The 17,623-nt window shown below is 46.6% G+C and overlaps 2 protein-coding genes across 3 annotated transcripts in view; one reads left to right on the forward strand and one right to left on the reverse strand.

The window, feature by feature from the left end:
* The first annotated feature begins 1,844 nt into the window (after nucleotides 1–1,844).
* Chrac1 (chromatin accessibility complex subunit 1) lies at nucleotides 1,845–8,980 on the forward strand. 2 transcript variants are annotated; one of them, XM_031345627.1, is made up of 3 exons: nucleotides 1,845–2,031; nucleotides 4,097–4,223; nucleotides 8,449–8,980. In XM_031345627.1, the coding sequence occupies exons 1-3, from the start codon at nucleotides 1,885–1,887 to the stop codon at nucleotides 8,532–8,534; spliced, it is 360 nt and encodes a 119-aa protein (XP_031201487.1). In that variant the 5' UTR covers nucleotides 1,845–1,884; the 3' UTR covers nucleotides 8,535–8,980. The 2 variants fall into 2 exon arrangements, with proteins under 2 accessions (XP_031201487.1, XP_031201482.1); XM_031345622.1 differs by lacking the exon at nucleotides 8,449–8,980 and adding an exon at nucleotides 4,701–5,254.
* Nucleotides 8,981–11,073: 2,093 nt separating this feature from the next.
* Ago2 (argonaute RISC catalytic component 2) overlaps nucleotides 11,074–17,623 on the reverse strand; it is an 86,687-nt gene continuing 80,137 nt past the window's right edge. Inside the window, exons 19-20 of the mRNA XM_031359314.1 lie at nucleotides 11,278–11,333; nucleotides 11,074–11,101 (exon numbers count right to left, since the gene is read on the reverse strand). Coding sequence (XP_031215174.1) covers nucleotides 11,074–11,101; nucleotides 11,278–11,333 — 84 coding nt within the window. The remainder of the gene's footprint in view (nucleotides 11,102–11,277; nucleotides 11,334–17,623) is intronic.

Genomic DNA, 17,623 nt, shown 5'->3' on the forward strand with positions numbered 1-17,623 from the left:
GTTGCAACTAGGCAGTAAGATGGTAGAAGGGGTTTTCCTAAAAAGTTCACTTTAAGGACAGTTTGCTTTATTATGCATGTACTCCAAACTAGTTCTGGCTGGCTTCCTCCTCCTTTCATTACTAGAACACAACCAAATAAAATCTAAGTTTGATACCAACGAAGTGGAGGGGAAACATTCCAGAGTTCAGAGCAGTGTGTGTCTGCGTGCCAGTCCTCCCACGCATGACAGGAAAAGAGGGTGGTGTCATAGGCTGTTATCGGCATTGTTCAGAAGTGTGCATGGCCCGAGCCTAGTGGCATCCTAGCTTCCTAAAACAGTCCTGTGTTTGTCTGCCTCACTTGTGTGAAAGGAAACACGTAAGGGATAGACAGAACTCATCTTTTTCTAACGGCTTTCCTTTGCTTCAGATCTGAGGACGAACATTACTTCTCAGAGGCCAGACGCCTACCACACAGGCATGACGCTTCGCATTGGAAATGGTATCCTTTCCCAGGACATCTGGGTGAACATAGCCTTGTGGCGAGCAGGCAGCATGGCTAGCTTGCTCACTGACTGTGCCTTTGTGCCTGACACTAACACTGGATATACATAGTTCTAGTTTGTGGTTCTCAACCAACCTGGGATACAAAGTATTCAGGAAAAAAAAATCATCCCTGCTGACTGGGCATGTAGCAATCTCTCATCACTGTTCCCTAACAGTCCAGCAACTACTCATGCGGCATTAAAGAAGCACTTAATCAAGGGTACCAAGAGATAGGTATTGTATGAGAATATGCCTAGGCTCTAGGCAGCTGTCACCTTCTGTATTTAAAAGACGTCAGCATGTACAATTTCAGTATGTGTAAGGATCTTAGAACCAATCTCTCACAGATACTGAGGAACAACTGTATTTATTGTACTAGGATGCACTATGGTAAATACGACATTAAAACCAAACATGATCCAACCTATAAAACCCTGCCAATTTAGTTCCTCCAATTATATTTAGTGCTAATTTATGAGTTTTTGTTCTCTTCAGACTACATCAACTTTACTTTCCCAAGTTCACTCCACAACTCATCTAGGCAGAATTCCATGGTCTTATGGTTTCATCTGCCATGGAGTCCCACTTTCTGATATTCTTGGACACTGCCCTCCAGACCACTACTTGATAGAATGTTTCTAATCTTCACTCCACCTTGTCCCTGCATTCTATTCCTTAAGACATGGCCCTTCTTCAACAAGACCTTTCGTGGCCAGGCTGCCCTAAGAACCCTTGGTTCTAGGCTTGGTTTTGGCTTTGTGGTTGGATTACAGAAGACCCAAGGGCCATTTAGTTCACCTGTGTGCTTAACAGGCTAATCCCCGTAAGCCTCAAGACAAGGGACAAGGGTAGGGGCCGCCTTTCCTCCCTAGTCCTCTGGCTAAACTGTTGCCATGGTTCGTTTGACTACCAGAGTGTGGTACATGGCTGCTGACTCCCTCCAGAACATGACTTCATGAGACATTTCTCTTTCTTTAGCTTTTTGTTTGTTTGTTTGTATTTGCTTTTTCGAGACAGGGTTTCTCTGTATAGCCCTGGCTGTCCTGGAACTCACTCCAGGTAGACCAGGCTGGCCTCGAACTCAGAGATCCGCCTGCCTCTGCCTCCCAAGTGCTGGGATTAAAGGCGTGCGCCACCACCGCGCGGCCTTTTTTCAGCTTTATAAGGGACAGATCTGTGCAGCTCGGCACTTCCCAAAAGCACTAGGACGCCTGAAAGCACTTCTTCCGGGCGACTGCCCCGGCGTTTCCGAGGGGATTTTCCTGGGCGCCGTCTCCAAGGCTTTCAGGCCACCGCGCTACACAGCGTCTGCGCAGGCGCGGCCGCGCGAGGCATCACGGGCCGCCCGGACGCGGAAGATGGCGGACGCGGCCGTGGGTAAGGACAAGTGCGGGGAACAGCGGCTCGTATCGCTACCCCTGTCCCGCATCCGAGTCATCATGAAGAGCTCTCCTGAGGTGTCGAGCATCAACCAGGAGGCGCTGGTGCTCACGGCCAAGGCCACGGTGAGCGGCCGGCGGGGCGACGAGAGGGGCGGGCGCGGGCACCAACCGCCCCTCGGGCTCCGCACACACCTGGCCTTTGGCTGCCCTGAGGGGGCCGCGCGTCTCCTCTTCTTCCTGCGCCTGCGCGCTACACACCTCCCCTCCCGTGGTCTTCGCTCCGCCCACTGCGCCGCTCTGCTCCCGCTATCCTTTGCGCTGCTTTCGCTCTGCACGATCACTTCGCTCCCAGCGTTCTCTGCATCCCGCCTCCTCACGTCACTCCTTTCGTGCCTCCTCGCGCACGCGTAGTTGAGTGTACGGCTGCGCGAGTTGACGGGGGTCTATGTAGTGCGGGAAGTCAGACTGTCGCTGACTTCTCGCAGAGTGATGGGGTTAGGGGGTGTTTCTCGAAGCTTCCAGGACAGCCTGCAAGAATGTCTAGGACTCTTCAGCCCTCAGGGTTCTGGAGGTAGTCAGGGTTTACGCGGACAACCGCCGTCACAAGTTAAACTCTAAAGAAATTATAACCGCACAGCCCCCTCCCAACACACATCGCTTTGTATTCTTTGTTTTATATTTCGAGACAGCTCTCAGTATGTTTCCCTGTCCTGAAATTCTGTAAACCACCAGAATTACCTCAAACTCAGAAGAGATCTGCTTGCCTCAGCCTACCAAGTGCCGCTGGGATTTAAGGCTTGTGCCATCACGCCCTGCTACCCTGGTCTTGGCTCCTCTGAGTACTGCAATTAAAACTTCTTGACACCACTCCTGGTTTAAAGTTTGGTCCTGATAGTGGTAGGCAGGAAACCTTACTGTTTCAAGTCCGGACTATGATTACTGCTCTACATTCTTTTCCAATCTCTACTTCTAGAACTTCAATGCATGGCTTTTTTTTGTTGTTGTTGTTATACAATATTTTGGACTAGGGTCAAAGGAGGTACAAATCTTGTGACTGCAATAGAGCCAAGCTTAAGTAGATCCTGATAAAATAAAAGTTCCCCGGTGTTCTTGGATTGGTCCTCCAAAGCCAAATACAAATCTTAGGATAACAAGCCCCTTTTAGACAGTGGTGTATATTTACATGTAAACTGCACATGTCTCATTTCTAAATCATCTCAAGATCATGGTGGACTGACTTCCTCTTATTTCTGTGTGGTGCTGGGATTCACATTTTTTGTAAGATTCATTCTATTGTTGAGGACCTAAGCACTATGTAGACAGTTCTCTGATCACTTACTAGCTGAAATAATACTGAACCTTGGGGAAGGTTCAGTTTTTATTTCTGAGCATTGGGATCTTTTCAGTTCCACACCTAGAAGGTACTTGGTCAAATGAGATGTCACTTTTCAGCCTGAGGTTGTTGATTTTTATTATAGTTATGAGTAAACAAGGGCTTCAAGTAGCCTGAAAATGTGTTCCTAAGGCACAGACATGTGGCACCTCACGTCTGTAATAAAGCCCTTTGCAAGCCAGATATAATTTGGTTGGTTGTTTTTCATCTTTTGAGACATGGTTTCTCTGTGCAGCCCTGCATGTCCTGGAATGCTGTAGACCAGGTTAACCTTGAATTCAGAGATAGGTCTGCCTCTGTCTCTCTAGTGCTGACATTAAAGGTGTGTGCCACCATGCCCCGACAAAATTTTTGAATGGTCTTTTACTCCATTTTGTGTAGGCTGGTAACACCCCACCCTACACCACCCTCCTCTTCAGACAACAGCACATTTAACCCAGCCTGGCATTGAACTTGATATATAGCCATAGCTGCCCTTGATTTCCTGTGCCTCCTACCTCTACCTGAGTGCTAATATGATAGGTATGGACCACAGCATCCCCTGAAACCACTTGTAAATAGTTTTTATGCCTTTGTAATCATTTGTAAATATTTATGTTATACACCTTAGCTCAGCTGGGAACGACCTGCTGCTTCCTTTCAGATTTTATGTTTCTGCCTCCTGTAAACTGATTTCCTGTCATTTAAATTGAGGAACCAAGATAATCTGAAATATTAATGGAATTTTAAGCTTATAAAATGTGTGGTGGGTTTTTGACAGAGACCTTTCGTTTGATTTTCTTTTTGTTGGTTTAGGAGCTCTTTGTTCAGTATCTAGCCACCTGTTCCTACAGACATGGCAGTGGCAAAGCCAAGAAAGCACTGACGTACAGTGACTTAGCCAGCACTGCAGAGGAGTCAGAGACACTTCAGTTCCTCGCAGGTACTTAACCTTTGGGACATTCTGGTTTAAAAAAAAAAAAAACTTGTAGTGAGCTGTTCTTCCCTTTATTGTTGTGCTTGGTGCCTCAGTTTACCCTGATCTGGCACAGGGAGGTGTTACTATCCTTCTCCACTTGAGCCCACCAAGAAGCCAACACTATAGAGCCAAGCTGGCTCACTCAGAGTTGTATGCTTGTCCTGTGCCCCAACCCCCCAGACAGAAAAGCTGGTGCATGCAGTCTAGCCCAGGGGCCAGCTCACAAAACTGTTTACCAGCTGTGGAATGTGAACAAGTCTGTAAGCATGCATCAGGAAACAGTGCCCGTTTCTTTGACTCTTCACCTAGAAGCATACCTGGATTTCATCTCCTTAGAAGGTGTTCTAGAGTTAAAGGTGGAAATGATACCATTTGAAACTTGAATCATTGTAGTCATAGCTCACCATAACCAGTTATTGACAATGTTTTTCCACTTTTAAGATATATTACCAAAGAAGATTTTAGCTAGTAAGTACCTGAAAATGCTCAAAGAGAAGAGGGAGGAAGAGGAGGACAATGAGGATGATGGAAGCGACCTTGACGAAGCCCTGGCTTAGGCCAGCGAGAAGAGCTCTCAGCGAGTCCTGTGAGCACACACAAGGACAGACTGACAGCTGCGAAGTGAAGGGCACTGCAGCTTTGTCTCAGACTTGCAACTTGTTGCATTTGCTCTTGCAGTGGAAAGGACTGGACAGCAGCCTCCTCCACAGGCCCTTCAGCCATCTCCTCTCTCCTACTAGGAGAGTTCTAGGCAGATGGCACTGCTCTGGCTTTGGGTACCGAAACACATACCACTGAGCTTCACACTGAACTTGCAGGGCAGACCTGGGAAGCTCCCCATCAGCTGTGTAGTCACCTGGACACCCTGTTCTCACAGACTACATGCATACTGTGCTACCTTTGATTTTCTGTCTAAAAAATGGACTATGCAGTTTTATTGTACAGAAAATTGCTTTTTTCCATTAAAGGTCTGTATTTTACAGTAACATGCTCTATTGAAGTGGTTTTAGGTTCTTTGTGAAATTTCATAGTGAGCCTTTCTGGCTAAGATGTGATGCAGGTAGAATATGTGCTTAGCACACACACACAGGGCCCCGAGACCTAAGAAGCACCAAAGCAAACAGCAACACCAAATAAGTAGCTATCCCATTTCCAGAGAAGGCCCCAGCTCATCCATCAATCATATGCAATTGAAGCAGCTGTCTTCAGTGTATCTTAGTTTACATAGCTGTGATGAAACACCATGACCGAAAAAAGCAAGTTGGGGAGAAAAGGGTTTATGCAGTTTATACTTCTGCATCGACGTTCATCACCAAAAGAAGTCAGGACAGGAACCGGGAGGCAGGAGCTGATGCATAGGCCATGTGTGTATGTGTATGGGTACTCCTTACTGGCTTGCTCAGTCTGCTTTCTTATAGAACCCAGGACCATCAACCAAGGGATGATACCACCCACAATGGACTTGCCCCCCTCCTCCCCATTGATCACTAATTGAGAAAATGGCTTACCACTGGATCTCATGGAGGAGGTTCTCAACTGAGGCTTCTCTCGGATGACTCTAGCTTGTATCAAATGTACACAACCAGCCAGTCCACTGTGTAAGGGTATTAGACAAGCTGGGCACTGGGGACGCTTCTCATTTTTGTCTTATGTATATCCAGTACAATCATCTTATGGTCTATAAAACTAGACACATTTTTGTGTTTTAGTCTTGCTGTATATAACCCAGGCTGGCCTGGTACTTGTGATCCTGCTTCAACTTCCCAAATATCAAGGATAAGGGTGTGCCAATCCTGCTGGCTGTTAATTTGTAGTTTGTTATAAATCAATTCACAGACCACCCAAAATATTCCCATGCCACCCCATGGTTAATCTCTGTCCCTTGCCTGCTAATGATCACCACCATTGTCTCTCTTCCTTCAGCGTCTCACTATGTAGCCCTAGCTGGCCTAGAACTCTTTGTAGACCATGTAGACTAGCTTTGAATTCAGAGATCTCCCACTCTGCCTCTGAGGACTAAAGGCAGCAAAATCCTCTCTGCTTACTTTGCTTGCCATGTCTGTTTTTAAAAATGATTTAAAATAAGCCATGTAAAAATCCACTTTTTGGTGTACAGATTTAGTCATGTGCCATCATGTGACCACTATTAAGAACAGTTCTAGCACCCTCTTGAAGAATCTCTTGCCATCATCTCATCCCCATGTTACCGTGGCAACCACTGAGCTGCCCTCTGCCCCAGTAGAAAAAAGATGGGATGAACAGAGCAAAGCATTGCTGCTGTGATCACAGGTTTTGCCATCTTGTTCCATTCATCTTAGGGACTTTCAGTTGTCTGGGCTTTCTCAGCCCATCTCTCCCCTCTTTCCAGCACCACCTGCACACTTCTTACTTGGGCGCACAGGTCAAATCAGTCTGGAGAGAGGCCTCCAGGGACTGGGGAGCTCCACATTGTTTACCCCATTCGGGAGAGAACAGGCATAATCAATCAATCAGGATTCAGTTCTAATGGCTCATACACCACGATGTTCTCCCACCTGTGGTGCTCATCATCCACAGGCCCTTGGGTGATGCAGAACTCTGGGAGCCACTCCATCCTTTGGGCACAGCCCTTGGCTCTGCAGAATAGGACCCAACCCCTGGGAAAAGGTGCATTCTACCATGGAAACTGGACTCAGCCTGTGCATTTGACAGCATTCTCCAGGGGGAACAGTGAGTAACTGGACACCTTTGGAATAGGCAGCTGTAAATATGAGGAATTTTATTTTATTTTTTTGCTGACACACTATGCGGCAAAACAAAATTGACACCATACAAAATAACTTTATAAAATATCATCCACATCATATCTTAATCAGGTTTACAGCATTCTGTGCATGTTAGGGGGCTACATAGGAGGTGAAAACACTATAGCAAACCTTTAGTGTTAGTTTATACACACAGTAAGAACAACAACAACATAAGTAGCTGTTAGGTTTCCCATGAATTTATTGCAAAAATAGTGCAAACTATTTAACCTAGGAAGCTGTGAAAACATAGGACCCAGCTAAGCTTAAACAGGACAGGAGACGCGCAGTGTCTGAGCATCCAGCTTTCTTCACCAGCTGTCCTGTCCATGCGGCCAACCCGGCCAGGTCAGCGTGGCTGAGTGCTGAGAGAGAGAGATGCGAAGGCCGCCGCTCCCAGGCCAGGCTGCACACTGCCAGTGTCTTTAGGGTCATGCTACTTCCTCAACGGACACCCATGAGGTCTGTGTGTAAAAGTTAGGATGCCACAGCGTTGCAATGGAGGTACCCACCCTTAGGTGATGTGGAGAAGGGACTCGAAGCAGCATGAATATAAAAGATCTCAATGGCACGGCCCGCTGAGAAGCGTCGTACCCGTTTCCTCGGGTGTGCTTGGGGAAAGATTCCTAATGTAGGATGATGACCTTTAGAACCACATACTGCAGGGGGGGAGAAAACAAGGATACTAACTTTTTAGGTTTTTCTCTCAACAGACTATTGGGGTCCAAAAAGCATAACACCAGAACAAAATAAAGTAAAACATAATGACACATAGAAAAGCAAAACAAAACCAAAAAATCCAAATGCAGCACGCACAGGTCTTGACTTGAGGTACCTATGTAAATTTCATCACCTGCCCAAAGTACACATTAGGTTAAAAGAAAATGCTTCCGGCGAGCCAATTGTAGGGCATTGATTACAGAGAAAGTGCAACAGCTCTGAGCTTCATATCCATATGCAGCATACTAAAGGGGGATTTATTCTATAAAATATAGCTTAAGTATCAACATGATGGAAGCTTAAAAAAAAAAACCCACACACATCTAACTAGAATTTTTTTTTCTTGTTTTCCTTTTTTGAGATCCTGCAAAAGGAAGGGGTGGGGAGCAGAGGAAGGAGGGAAGGGACAGGGCTCCCCAAATCACCTTTTGGAGCTTTGCCACCAAGTACAGTTGGTTCTCTTCTAAAATCCAGAGATCACTTTAAAAGAGTAAAACCATAGACTACAGGAAAGACTCCTAAAACTTTGATTTCTTACTGGTATAAAATCAAATTCATAAGACTCCAAAATATTGTGTTACCTCCAAAGAATTATGGCAAAAAGGCTGCCATAGTAGGAAAAGTTGTAAACTGCCAAATATAAAGGCATGGAAAGTTATCGATCTCCAATCTTATTTTCTTACCAGTCAGAGTGTTCCTGACTTCAGAAACCGCGGGCTGCCGCAGAATGCACATCCTCCCCGCCTCTGGCCTGGCCTCCAGACAGCCGTGAGCTTGCCCCCGCCTCTGCTCCTGGCGTTTAGCACCTTCACCGTGCAAGCCAGGAGACGGGATCGACAACAGTCCATTTGCTGTTTATGAAAGAAAGTCTTATACAAAACATGCCAGAGAAGACACAGACAGCTGAAAAAGCAGAGACAAAGTACTCAGGTGTCAGTTTAGGGGGTCGCCCCTTCAGATGGCACAGAAATGAAGCGAAAGCATGCATGTAAGAGCTGGGGTATGTGATGTGTAGTTTGCTCTTGGACACATTTCCCCTCCGTTTCCCAAGAGAGTAGGTTAGGATCCCAGTATACTCTAGTAATTGGATGGCATACTTGTATGGCCAGTTGGGCTCCCCACTTGCAAGAGAAAATGACTATTCTGATTTTCAAAAATGCATTAGGGTTAACATAAAAGGCACAAAATAAATAAAAAGTATTATTAAAGAAACGGAAATGATGTCTTCAAGTTTCATGTGGAGTTAGTTATGTCCCACTGTTTGGTTACTTTTTCCAATTTAATTTGACAGACTTAGTTAATAGCACCCAACTGTTTAACTGAGGTAGATCCACATTGTAAAGAAAGCTGGGTCCCCTCTATTTTACCTCAAGATTGAAGATGCTTTTACCCAACAAGAATCTGTTGTAATCTATGCAGAAGTACTGGCAGGTGGCAGTAACTGCAGAGAGCTTGGCCGATGAGCAGGTTGGTGAAACCTAGGCCCCAGCTGTGCTCCCCGCAGTAGACGCTCGTCTCAGACCAGAGGAGAGGAACCAGACATTTGAAGATAACCCTGCAAAGGTCTCTAGATAGACTGCCACACAAATGCACATGATCTGTTTCATCAAGCCACATGGGAGAGCGCAGGTGAGGAGGAGGAGTGTAGCCCTAGAAACAGCCCTTTTTCACTCCAGAGGGAACCCGACCTTTTTACTCCAGAAGGAACCCGTTAAGAGTTAGAGTTGAACATCTTGACCTGGGCAGTTGAAACTCACTCTGCCTTTTTTTTTCTTTTTTTTTTGCATACTCTGAAATGCACAAATTCACTATCTGATTAAGGCTTAATTTCAAGTGAAGTCACTACGGGTATTGCGCAAGGCCTGGGCAGTCTCCCGATCCAGACTGGTATCAAACCAAAGACAATGACATGAAGCCTCAGAATTGGGTTTAGCAGGTACTATAATTTTATAATTAATTATACAATCCATGTAGCAAATGAAAAATTATACAGAGGGGCCAAGGGTTATAAATAATAGTTTACACAGAAACTGTCAATTTACAAAACAGCACTGCGTGGTTTCTAAACCGCAAGCACAAGACGTCATCACACAGATCCACTGTACAGGTCCAAACATGTCCATGACATACAGAGTACCACCTGAAACAGGCCCTTGCAGCCGCTCCACTTCTCAGAAAGTAGCAAACGTTCAATGGATGGAATACATTTTGATTCAAAATGTCTTCTAAAATGTTTGAGTGGGGGTGGGGAATTAAGACTGGGGGAGGAGCCACTGGGGAACTTCTGGATTCATTTTTGGTTCTTTTTCAGTTATTTTATAAAAATAAAATAAAACTAGAAAATTTGATAAAACCAAGGGTTAAAACCCCTCAATACATATTAGGCAGGTAATCCAAAGTGTATGTGGGAGGTAAGAGAGTCAGATCCAGGGACAAGGTCTCTTCCTGTATTTACGAGGCAGTAGCCAAATTGGTACACAGAAACTCACAATTATTCTCTTACAACATTTTTTAAAATACTCACTTGCCTCTATAATTATAAAATATTAATTCATAACTTTATCAACTATACTGAAATTCCTTCTCAAGCTCACGACTCAAATTTTAATTTAATGCTGAACTGTACCCTCTTGGAGTTTAATCATGTAGGTCTATTTGGCTTTGAAGAGGAACCAAAATTGCTAAATGTTTTATCTGTCTGCAGCCAGTGCTGCACAGGTCTTTTCTATGTAATTAAGAAAATAGAATAACCAGACCGGACTACTCCTGTTAAAACCAACAAAAGCAATTGCTTGACAAGGAAGGAGGATTTAATTAGACTAAGCTAGGAAATGGCATCATCCCTGACTTGAGAAGGTCAGAGATGAAAATCATACCACCCACACGCACATCAAAGCTAGAGTCCTATGTTTTCGGTTTAAGTGACACCACACCTAAGTGAGCAGTCACCCCAGTGTCATAGAACAGAGAGTTAGCAATGGAGTAACAACAATGGAAAAGTATTTCAAAACATTAGGACCAAGTAGCACCTTACGCCTGAGGACCTCACACTCAATTCACAAAGACATGATTCCAATTCCCTCTAAACCTACTTCCGCTACGACAGACAGGCTTGCTGAGGGGCAGAGAACACAAGGCCAGCAAGTAGCCTTTGCCAGTGCCTGACCAAACCAAGCAGAGGTATACCTGCATTTCAGGGCACAAAGAACCCAGGATGGGGCTGAGTGTGTCTCCAGAGCTGCAGGCTACAAGGTGGTGTCACAGTTTGCAAGAAAGAACCTCGTGAGGGCTGATGGAACTTCTAGGCAGGGTCAACTAATGACCAGCCCCAGGATGATTCTGAAAGGACACCAGCAACAGACTTTGAAGGCTCTCAAGTGTGAGACTAGGTGAAGCCAGTGCCCAGAGGTAGGGCCAAGGCCACCTGCTGTGCACGGTGGAGGGCCTGCCCTGTCACCACCTGGAGTGGCCATTACAACCTGTAAATTTCCCAATTTCTGTCCCCATATGTATACCTGACTCGGCTGATGGCTGGTGTGGGTGCTCTTGTGGTCTCACTGATGTTGGGGAGCTTGAAGATACAGAAAGAACTGGATGAGAAGGGCCTCTACACCTACTTGCTGGTGAGTCGGGGAGGAGGATGCAGTCCGGTGCTTTACCTTGAACTCAAATAAAGGCAGCTCTAAGCAAAACAGGAGCTCATCCAGCCTTTTAGCCCTCAGGAATGGAGGAACTAGAACCACCAGGGGCATCGGAAGGTTTCAAAGAATGTTCTCCCTTCAACCAGTAAAAAAAAGTGTTAGCTGAACACTGCAGTGGCCAGGGCTCCGGCTAGTTTGGTGTCCTTCACAAGTGTCATGAGTGGGGAGGCTGGCTGCCTCTGTGCTGGTGCCCTGAGGGCTGTGGCTTACACCATGGCACCTGGGTGTGACCCTAAGCGTAACATATCTAGCACCGTGTGCTTCCCTGGATTTTCAAATCCTAGCCAAGTCAGATTTAAGTAACCTGGGGTGCAGGACAGGGGTGTTGCAAACACCCGCCACCCTCCATGCCTCCAGTTCTCCACACAGAGAAATAAGTGAGGGTTTCTAAGGGTACTGAACTGTCCAAGTCTAAAGAATGCAAAATGACAACTCCCCCCTAACAATACAATGGGGGTGGGGTGAGTGGAGGTTGTGGGCACAAAGACAACCTTTAGAAGAGCTCCCCCAAGCCTAGCCCAATTCCTAGGCACCTGCCTTCACGACACTGTCCATCTGTCCCTCAAGCTAAATGGGGGAATCTGGGGTCTTATGTCAACTTTCCAAGGAAATGTTAGGAGGAGAGAGGCCAAGGGGATGCAGGTGGAGCCATGATTTAAGAGGATGACCTTCTAAACAGCAAAGCGGACAACCAAAGGACAGCTTGGTCAGAGGTGCCGGGTCCCAGGACAAACCTCTAAGTTAGACCTGCTCTGCCAACGCTAAAGGGACCTTCTACTCACGCAGAGACCATTGCTCTTTCCAAATGGAGCACAGGGCTTTCAGTCCTTCACTTTCACAAGGGTCCCACGGTCAGCTATGCCTGTACTATCTGAATCCATGCAACTGCTTAAATACATCATCTGCACAAGAGTCGGTGTTTGAAGCACCTTTATGAGTTTATAGTGTACAAAAAGGGAGGAGAGAGCAGGGAAGCCACTTTCAATCCATTCATAAGCAAAGCAGGGGTTAGATGCCTTCTTAACACTATTAAAGAGGAAAGCAAAACCAGGCAGGGACAGACTACTATCTCCAGGCTCAGCCACGCCCACCAGCCTGGAGGGCCCATGCTGCCCATGCAGAGAAGCCCTTCTACCAGTCTCTCTCTCGGATGCTAGGATCTTGTAGCTGGGTGGGGCTGAGGAGTCCCCTGGTCAGTGGTAGCCACAGAGCTGCCGCCCCAGATCACAGTATGGCACACACATTTTCAAGCCAGAACTGAACAGAGGAGTTCACAACTCAGTTTATTCAGGCGATATTTTGGCTATATTCAGTGTGGATAGCGATGCTTCCAAGCAAACACCAGTCTATGAGAAGTCAGAGGTAGCTTTTATGCATCTGCCTAAAAGGGTTTCAGAAACCACCTTCTGTAGTGATTTGGCTAAGCCGGTACATTCAACTTGAGACAAATAAAATGGCTGAACAAACCCAAAGACACAAAGTGAGGGCTCTGCAATGGCACTGACACACACACACACACACACACACACACACACACACACACACACTCTCTCTCTCTCTCTCTCTCTCTCTCTCTCTCTCTCTCTCTTTCTCTCTCTCACTCTCTCTCTCTCACTCTCTCTCTCTCTTGGTGGTTTGAGTGTAATATTTCCTTTTGTTTCAGACACTGGGTACCCTGACCACAGACAGTTCATGTGAGGCTAAACAGAACATGTACTTAGATCCCAGTGGGGTCACAAGGCATGAAGGGCTGCACCAAGCTTCAGGTCTCCCATGGATGGACCACAAATGACAGTCTGACACAGCAGTGACCTCACAACTTTAAGGTGAAGGGCTGGCCAAAGAATGTAGCAATGGCCTGTTAGCACTGACTGGGCTATTCACATGCTGTCCACGCTGACAGAGGCCACATGGAAACTAGAAGGACATACTTTTGGAGGCCTTATAGATCACAAGAAAACTAAACAGACCAATGCGTCACAAAAGACTCCTAACTAATCTGTTTACATTCAAGCCTTCAGGTCTCAAAGAGCATTCTGTCCTGTACAAAGGGGGAGAACTTCTTGTCAGAGTGTGAGACAAGGCTAGCCCGCAACGCTTGAGAGAATAGAGCCCAGTCCGCACACTCGAGCACATAATACTGAAATGTGTGTTGGGATCGCAGAAGTGAGGCAGTGTCCCACATCAACATCATTCTTGCCACCGTGAATCCATTTACAATCACTTCAAATGAGTACAGCAGATAGGGAGTTGGACGCAATAAAGGAAACTGTCGAGAGATCAGTGCAACTTACAGGAGTCGGCATGCCTGCAACGGGGGTGCTCATGACAAGAGTTACGTGTGCTCTGCCTATGGTGAGCCAGCCAGCATGGTTCCCGCAGGGAAGGGCTTAAAACATAAACAAAATGTCTGCATTCACAAGTGAGGCGTATGAACACCAACCAAGGGAGTGTAGCTTCTACTCAGGGCACATTCCTTTTCCCATGGGTGTGAAAGATGAGTCAGGGAGAGGTCACAGAAAGGTTGCTTATGGCTTGTCTGGGGCCACTGGGATTGTCCACTGTCTGTGTAGCAAAATGCCCATGAAAAAAATCCTTGTAACAATCCAAGAGGGCAGGGCCATGCTGAAGGACCCTAAAGGTTCTTGTGACCAATGCTACCACCACAGGGACTACTAAGAGAGGCCACCCAGCCCTAAGGCCTCCTGGACACTCAGGGGTCCCCAGCTGCATGACTCCGGGCTGGTCCACCCTTAGCACATTGTATCAAATATAGAATTTGATTGAAAAACTGCTTGTAAAAATAAAATTCAAATCACCCTGCAGATCAATGCAAAAGCATACCGCTGCATCTATAAGAAAAACAATTCATCCAGAAAAACTACATCTGTGGCTTCCAAAAATAAAGCATTAGCAAGCCTGAAGGTAAACATTGGGTCAGTTATAAAAGTTGGGGGAAAGAATCTCTACCATATCCATCAGGTACCACATGCACGGGGATAGCCAGCTCGGCTAAGTCAAGCCAGAGCAGGAGAGAAAAAAATAAATAGCAAGATTTGCATTTTAAACCAATAAAATAACACAAGAATAAGACGACGGAAAACAAAACAAAACAAAAACAACCAAACCTGCCCAAGCCCGCTGCAGTGGCCGTCTTTTCTATCAAGCATTCAGTAACAGGTAAACATTAAGAATACAGATGTTGGGCCAGCTGCAGACAGCATGGAGTTAGCAGTCTCCTCACTGGCAGTGCCCTGTGGCCTGGAGGCCAGCAAGCGGGTGGGTGTGAGGAGTGGCCAAGAGGCCAAATCTGGAGAAGGCAGAGCAGACCCAAAGTGGTATCAAGTGTGCATGTAAGGACTTCCCCAAATGGGAGAATGAAGCCAAAACCAAACAGCCCCTCTCTAGAAGTATAGGCGTGCTCAGTTTCAGACTCGATGGGGACAAGGAGAATCTGGACATATAACACACAGTGACAGGGTGGGAGTTTTGCTAGTATCACTAAGGGCTAATCTATGGAATGGGGCCTCGATGTCTCTCTAGAGTTTTGCATTGCTTCATCAGCATGGGGGGAAGGGGAACCTGCTGCATTGGTGCACACAGTGGTAAAGGGATGGGCATGATGGGTTTTACGAGTGAGTATCTTACAGTGTACTAGGAGAGTCCCACCATGAGAGTCTAATTGGGTAGCCTCTCTTAAAGAGACAGGCACATCCTAGTTTTCCTTCCAAATGGATACAGAGCACAACATAATCACATTCAATTTGCTTAAAGCAAGGCACACCTTACTTAACAGTGGGGTTGGGAACACAGCTAGCAAGTGGGCAGTCTTCAAACGTGGCCAGGCATCACCTCAGGAGAGAACGGCACCTGTCACTCAAAAAGCTGGCTCCTGCAGAAGATGGCCGGAGCTGCTACCACACTCTGAGGTCTCACACTGTCTCAAAATTAATGTTAATAAGGGGAGGGCGGAAGTTGGGGGAAACAATTATTTACCTGAGAAATTGGAACTATAGCCATTTATAAGCTCTGCGCCATTAGACATGTGGACGATGTGCATCTAACTCAATTAGGGACATTTGGTCTGGGGGTACATTTCATATTAAAAGTGTCACAAGTAAGCATGGGCTACTATAGAAAGTACTTTCTTTGAGTACTTTGGCCCATCAGAAAGAAAACTTATCCTTCAAGATGATCAAAACAAAACTCCCAGCTCAAGATTTTTTCCCCCAGCCCACAAGTGTTCCTAGGTGTGAGCTCAGATAGGGGTTCCTTCCTGTTCCCCTGGTATCATGGGGAACGGCCTTAGAAAGCCTACAGAGCCACAGTGGGGGGTGGCCTCAAACACAGTGCCAGATCCAAGAAGCTGGCACCAGGCCTGAGACTCTGCATTCTAAAACACTCACTTGCATGACTAAGATCCCATGGCAAGGGGCTGAAGACACACCTTAGAAACACATGGTTCTAAGAATGGTTGAAAACAATCTAATTTCAATCTGATTCTAAAAGTTCACTAGTTTAACCAGTTCTCCAGCCTGACCATGTTAGGTGAGCTGAGTGTTTTTATATCCTTTTGGAAACAGTTTGAGAAAGTGCCACTTGCCAATGGGATAGCAGGCAGTCCCAGTGCTTCTTAGACTGGGGTCTGTTACTTTAAAAGATTTCTAAAGACACAGCAAGAAGAGACTAATGTCATTAGTAAGACACCCACATGCATACACAGAGACACACACCTGCTGAGGGTGTGACTTCCCAGGTAACTGCGTCTGCCCTTCCCACCAGCTCCATCGCAGATGGGGAACAGGGCAAAGGTGGTACTGTGTCCTCTAGCATGAGGCGCCACTGCAGGGGGAGAGGGTGGGCACCTTCCCTCCTCCGCAGGGTCAGAGGTAAATGACGCAGAGCTGGGGGATGAGGACCATCAGCAGGGGCAGAGAAAACCCACAGAGCACAAAGCAGCACAGAAGAGAAGGCTCGTCTCCTTCCGGGAACTTGTATGTGGAACGAACCTGATGATCACTCAGCTTCGGTACAAGCACAAAAAGCCCCACAGGACACACACACCGAGGCGGCTGCTGCCATCTGCAGAGCCACTCGTAGTGGCCCCTCTCAGTTCAATGGTCTCTGGGCTGGCACATTGGGGCCCAGAAGCAAATAACCCCACTGGCCTTGCCCACATTAGCTCCTTGGGCACGGTCCATTCCTACCTGCCAGTCCCATGCCAGCAGAGCCACTTTGGGCACTCCACTTCAGTGCATAGATCCTATGAAACCCACCTTCCATAACTGCACACTGAGAGAAGTGCACTCTTACGTGAACTTGTTTCCCAGCAATGGAAGAATAAATAAATTCCATTTGTGCTTCATCGGCTGAGCAACACACATGGACGAGGCAGGGAGGACGGCAGATTACTGGCAAGCACACAGTCCTTCCCGGAGGTACAGGCTACACAGTCCACACTGGGGGTGGGGCGGGAAGGAGGGGGCATTGTTGTTACGTGAAGCCAGTTGCATATTCCTCTACTTAAGCACTAAAAGCCACAAGAGGGTGGACTGTCTCCAGGCTCCACACAGCTCCTGATAGGTGAAGCAGGTCACGAGAAGCGCCCCTCATCAACAACAGGGAAACAGCATCTACCTACCACATTAATACTGCAAACCAGATACATATATTCTTCTCTTACATTAAAGACATTAACAGTGAAAAAGGATTGTACTGTATTTATCACCACAGACCCGTATTCTTTAGAAACTTTGGAAAATAAATGTCACAGTCCTACAGGACAAATCTTATGATTAGACTGTCAGTATATTGTCTTTTTTCTCTTTTTAAATAAATTTTTATCAAAATGGCACTTGTCTGCCAATCTCTCGGACTTGTCACTGCTGTAAACACACGTGACCATCTCCTTGGCCACTATGCCTTCGTTCAGGCCTCGAGGGCAGGCAGTGGCCGGCGAGAGACACTGTGGATACCTAGCAGCCATTTGCCCTGGGGCTGCAGGGCACATGGCATCCCTTAGAACTCAACATTAGTGACAACTTCTTAGGGCCAGGCTTTAAAACCCCAATGGTAATGGTGTGGCTTTCACGCTCAGAGCCTTCACAGCTAGATTGAGCCCATCGATTTCATTGAGAATCAGGTGTTAAAAACAAGTAAA

Source organism: Mastomys coucha, unplaced genomic scaffold (assembly GCF_008632895.1).
Source record: "Mastomys coucha isolate ucsf_1 unplaced genomic scaffold, UCSF_Mcou_1 pScaffold11, whole genome shotgun sequence".
NCBI classification, from domain to species: Eukaryota; Metazoa; Chordata; class Mammalia; order Rodentia; family Muridae; genus Mastomys; species Mastomys coucha.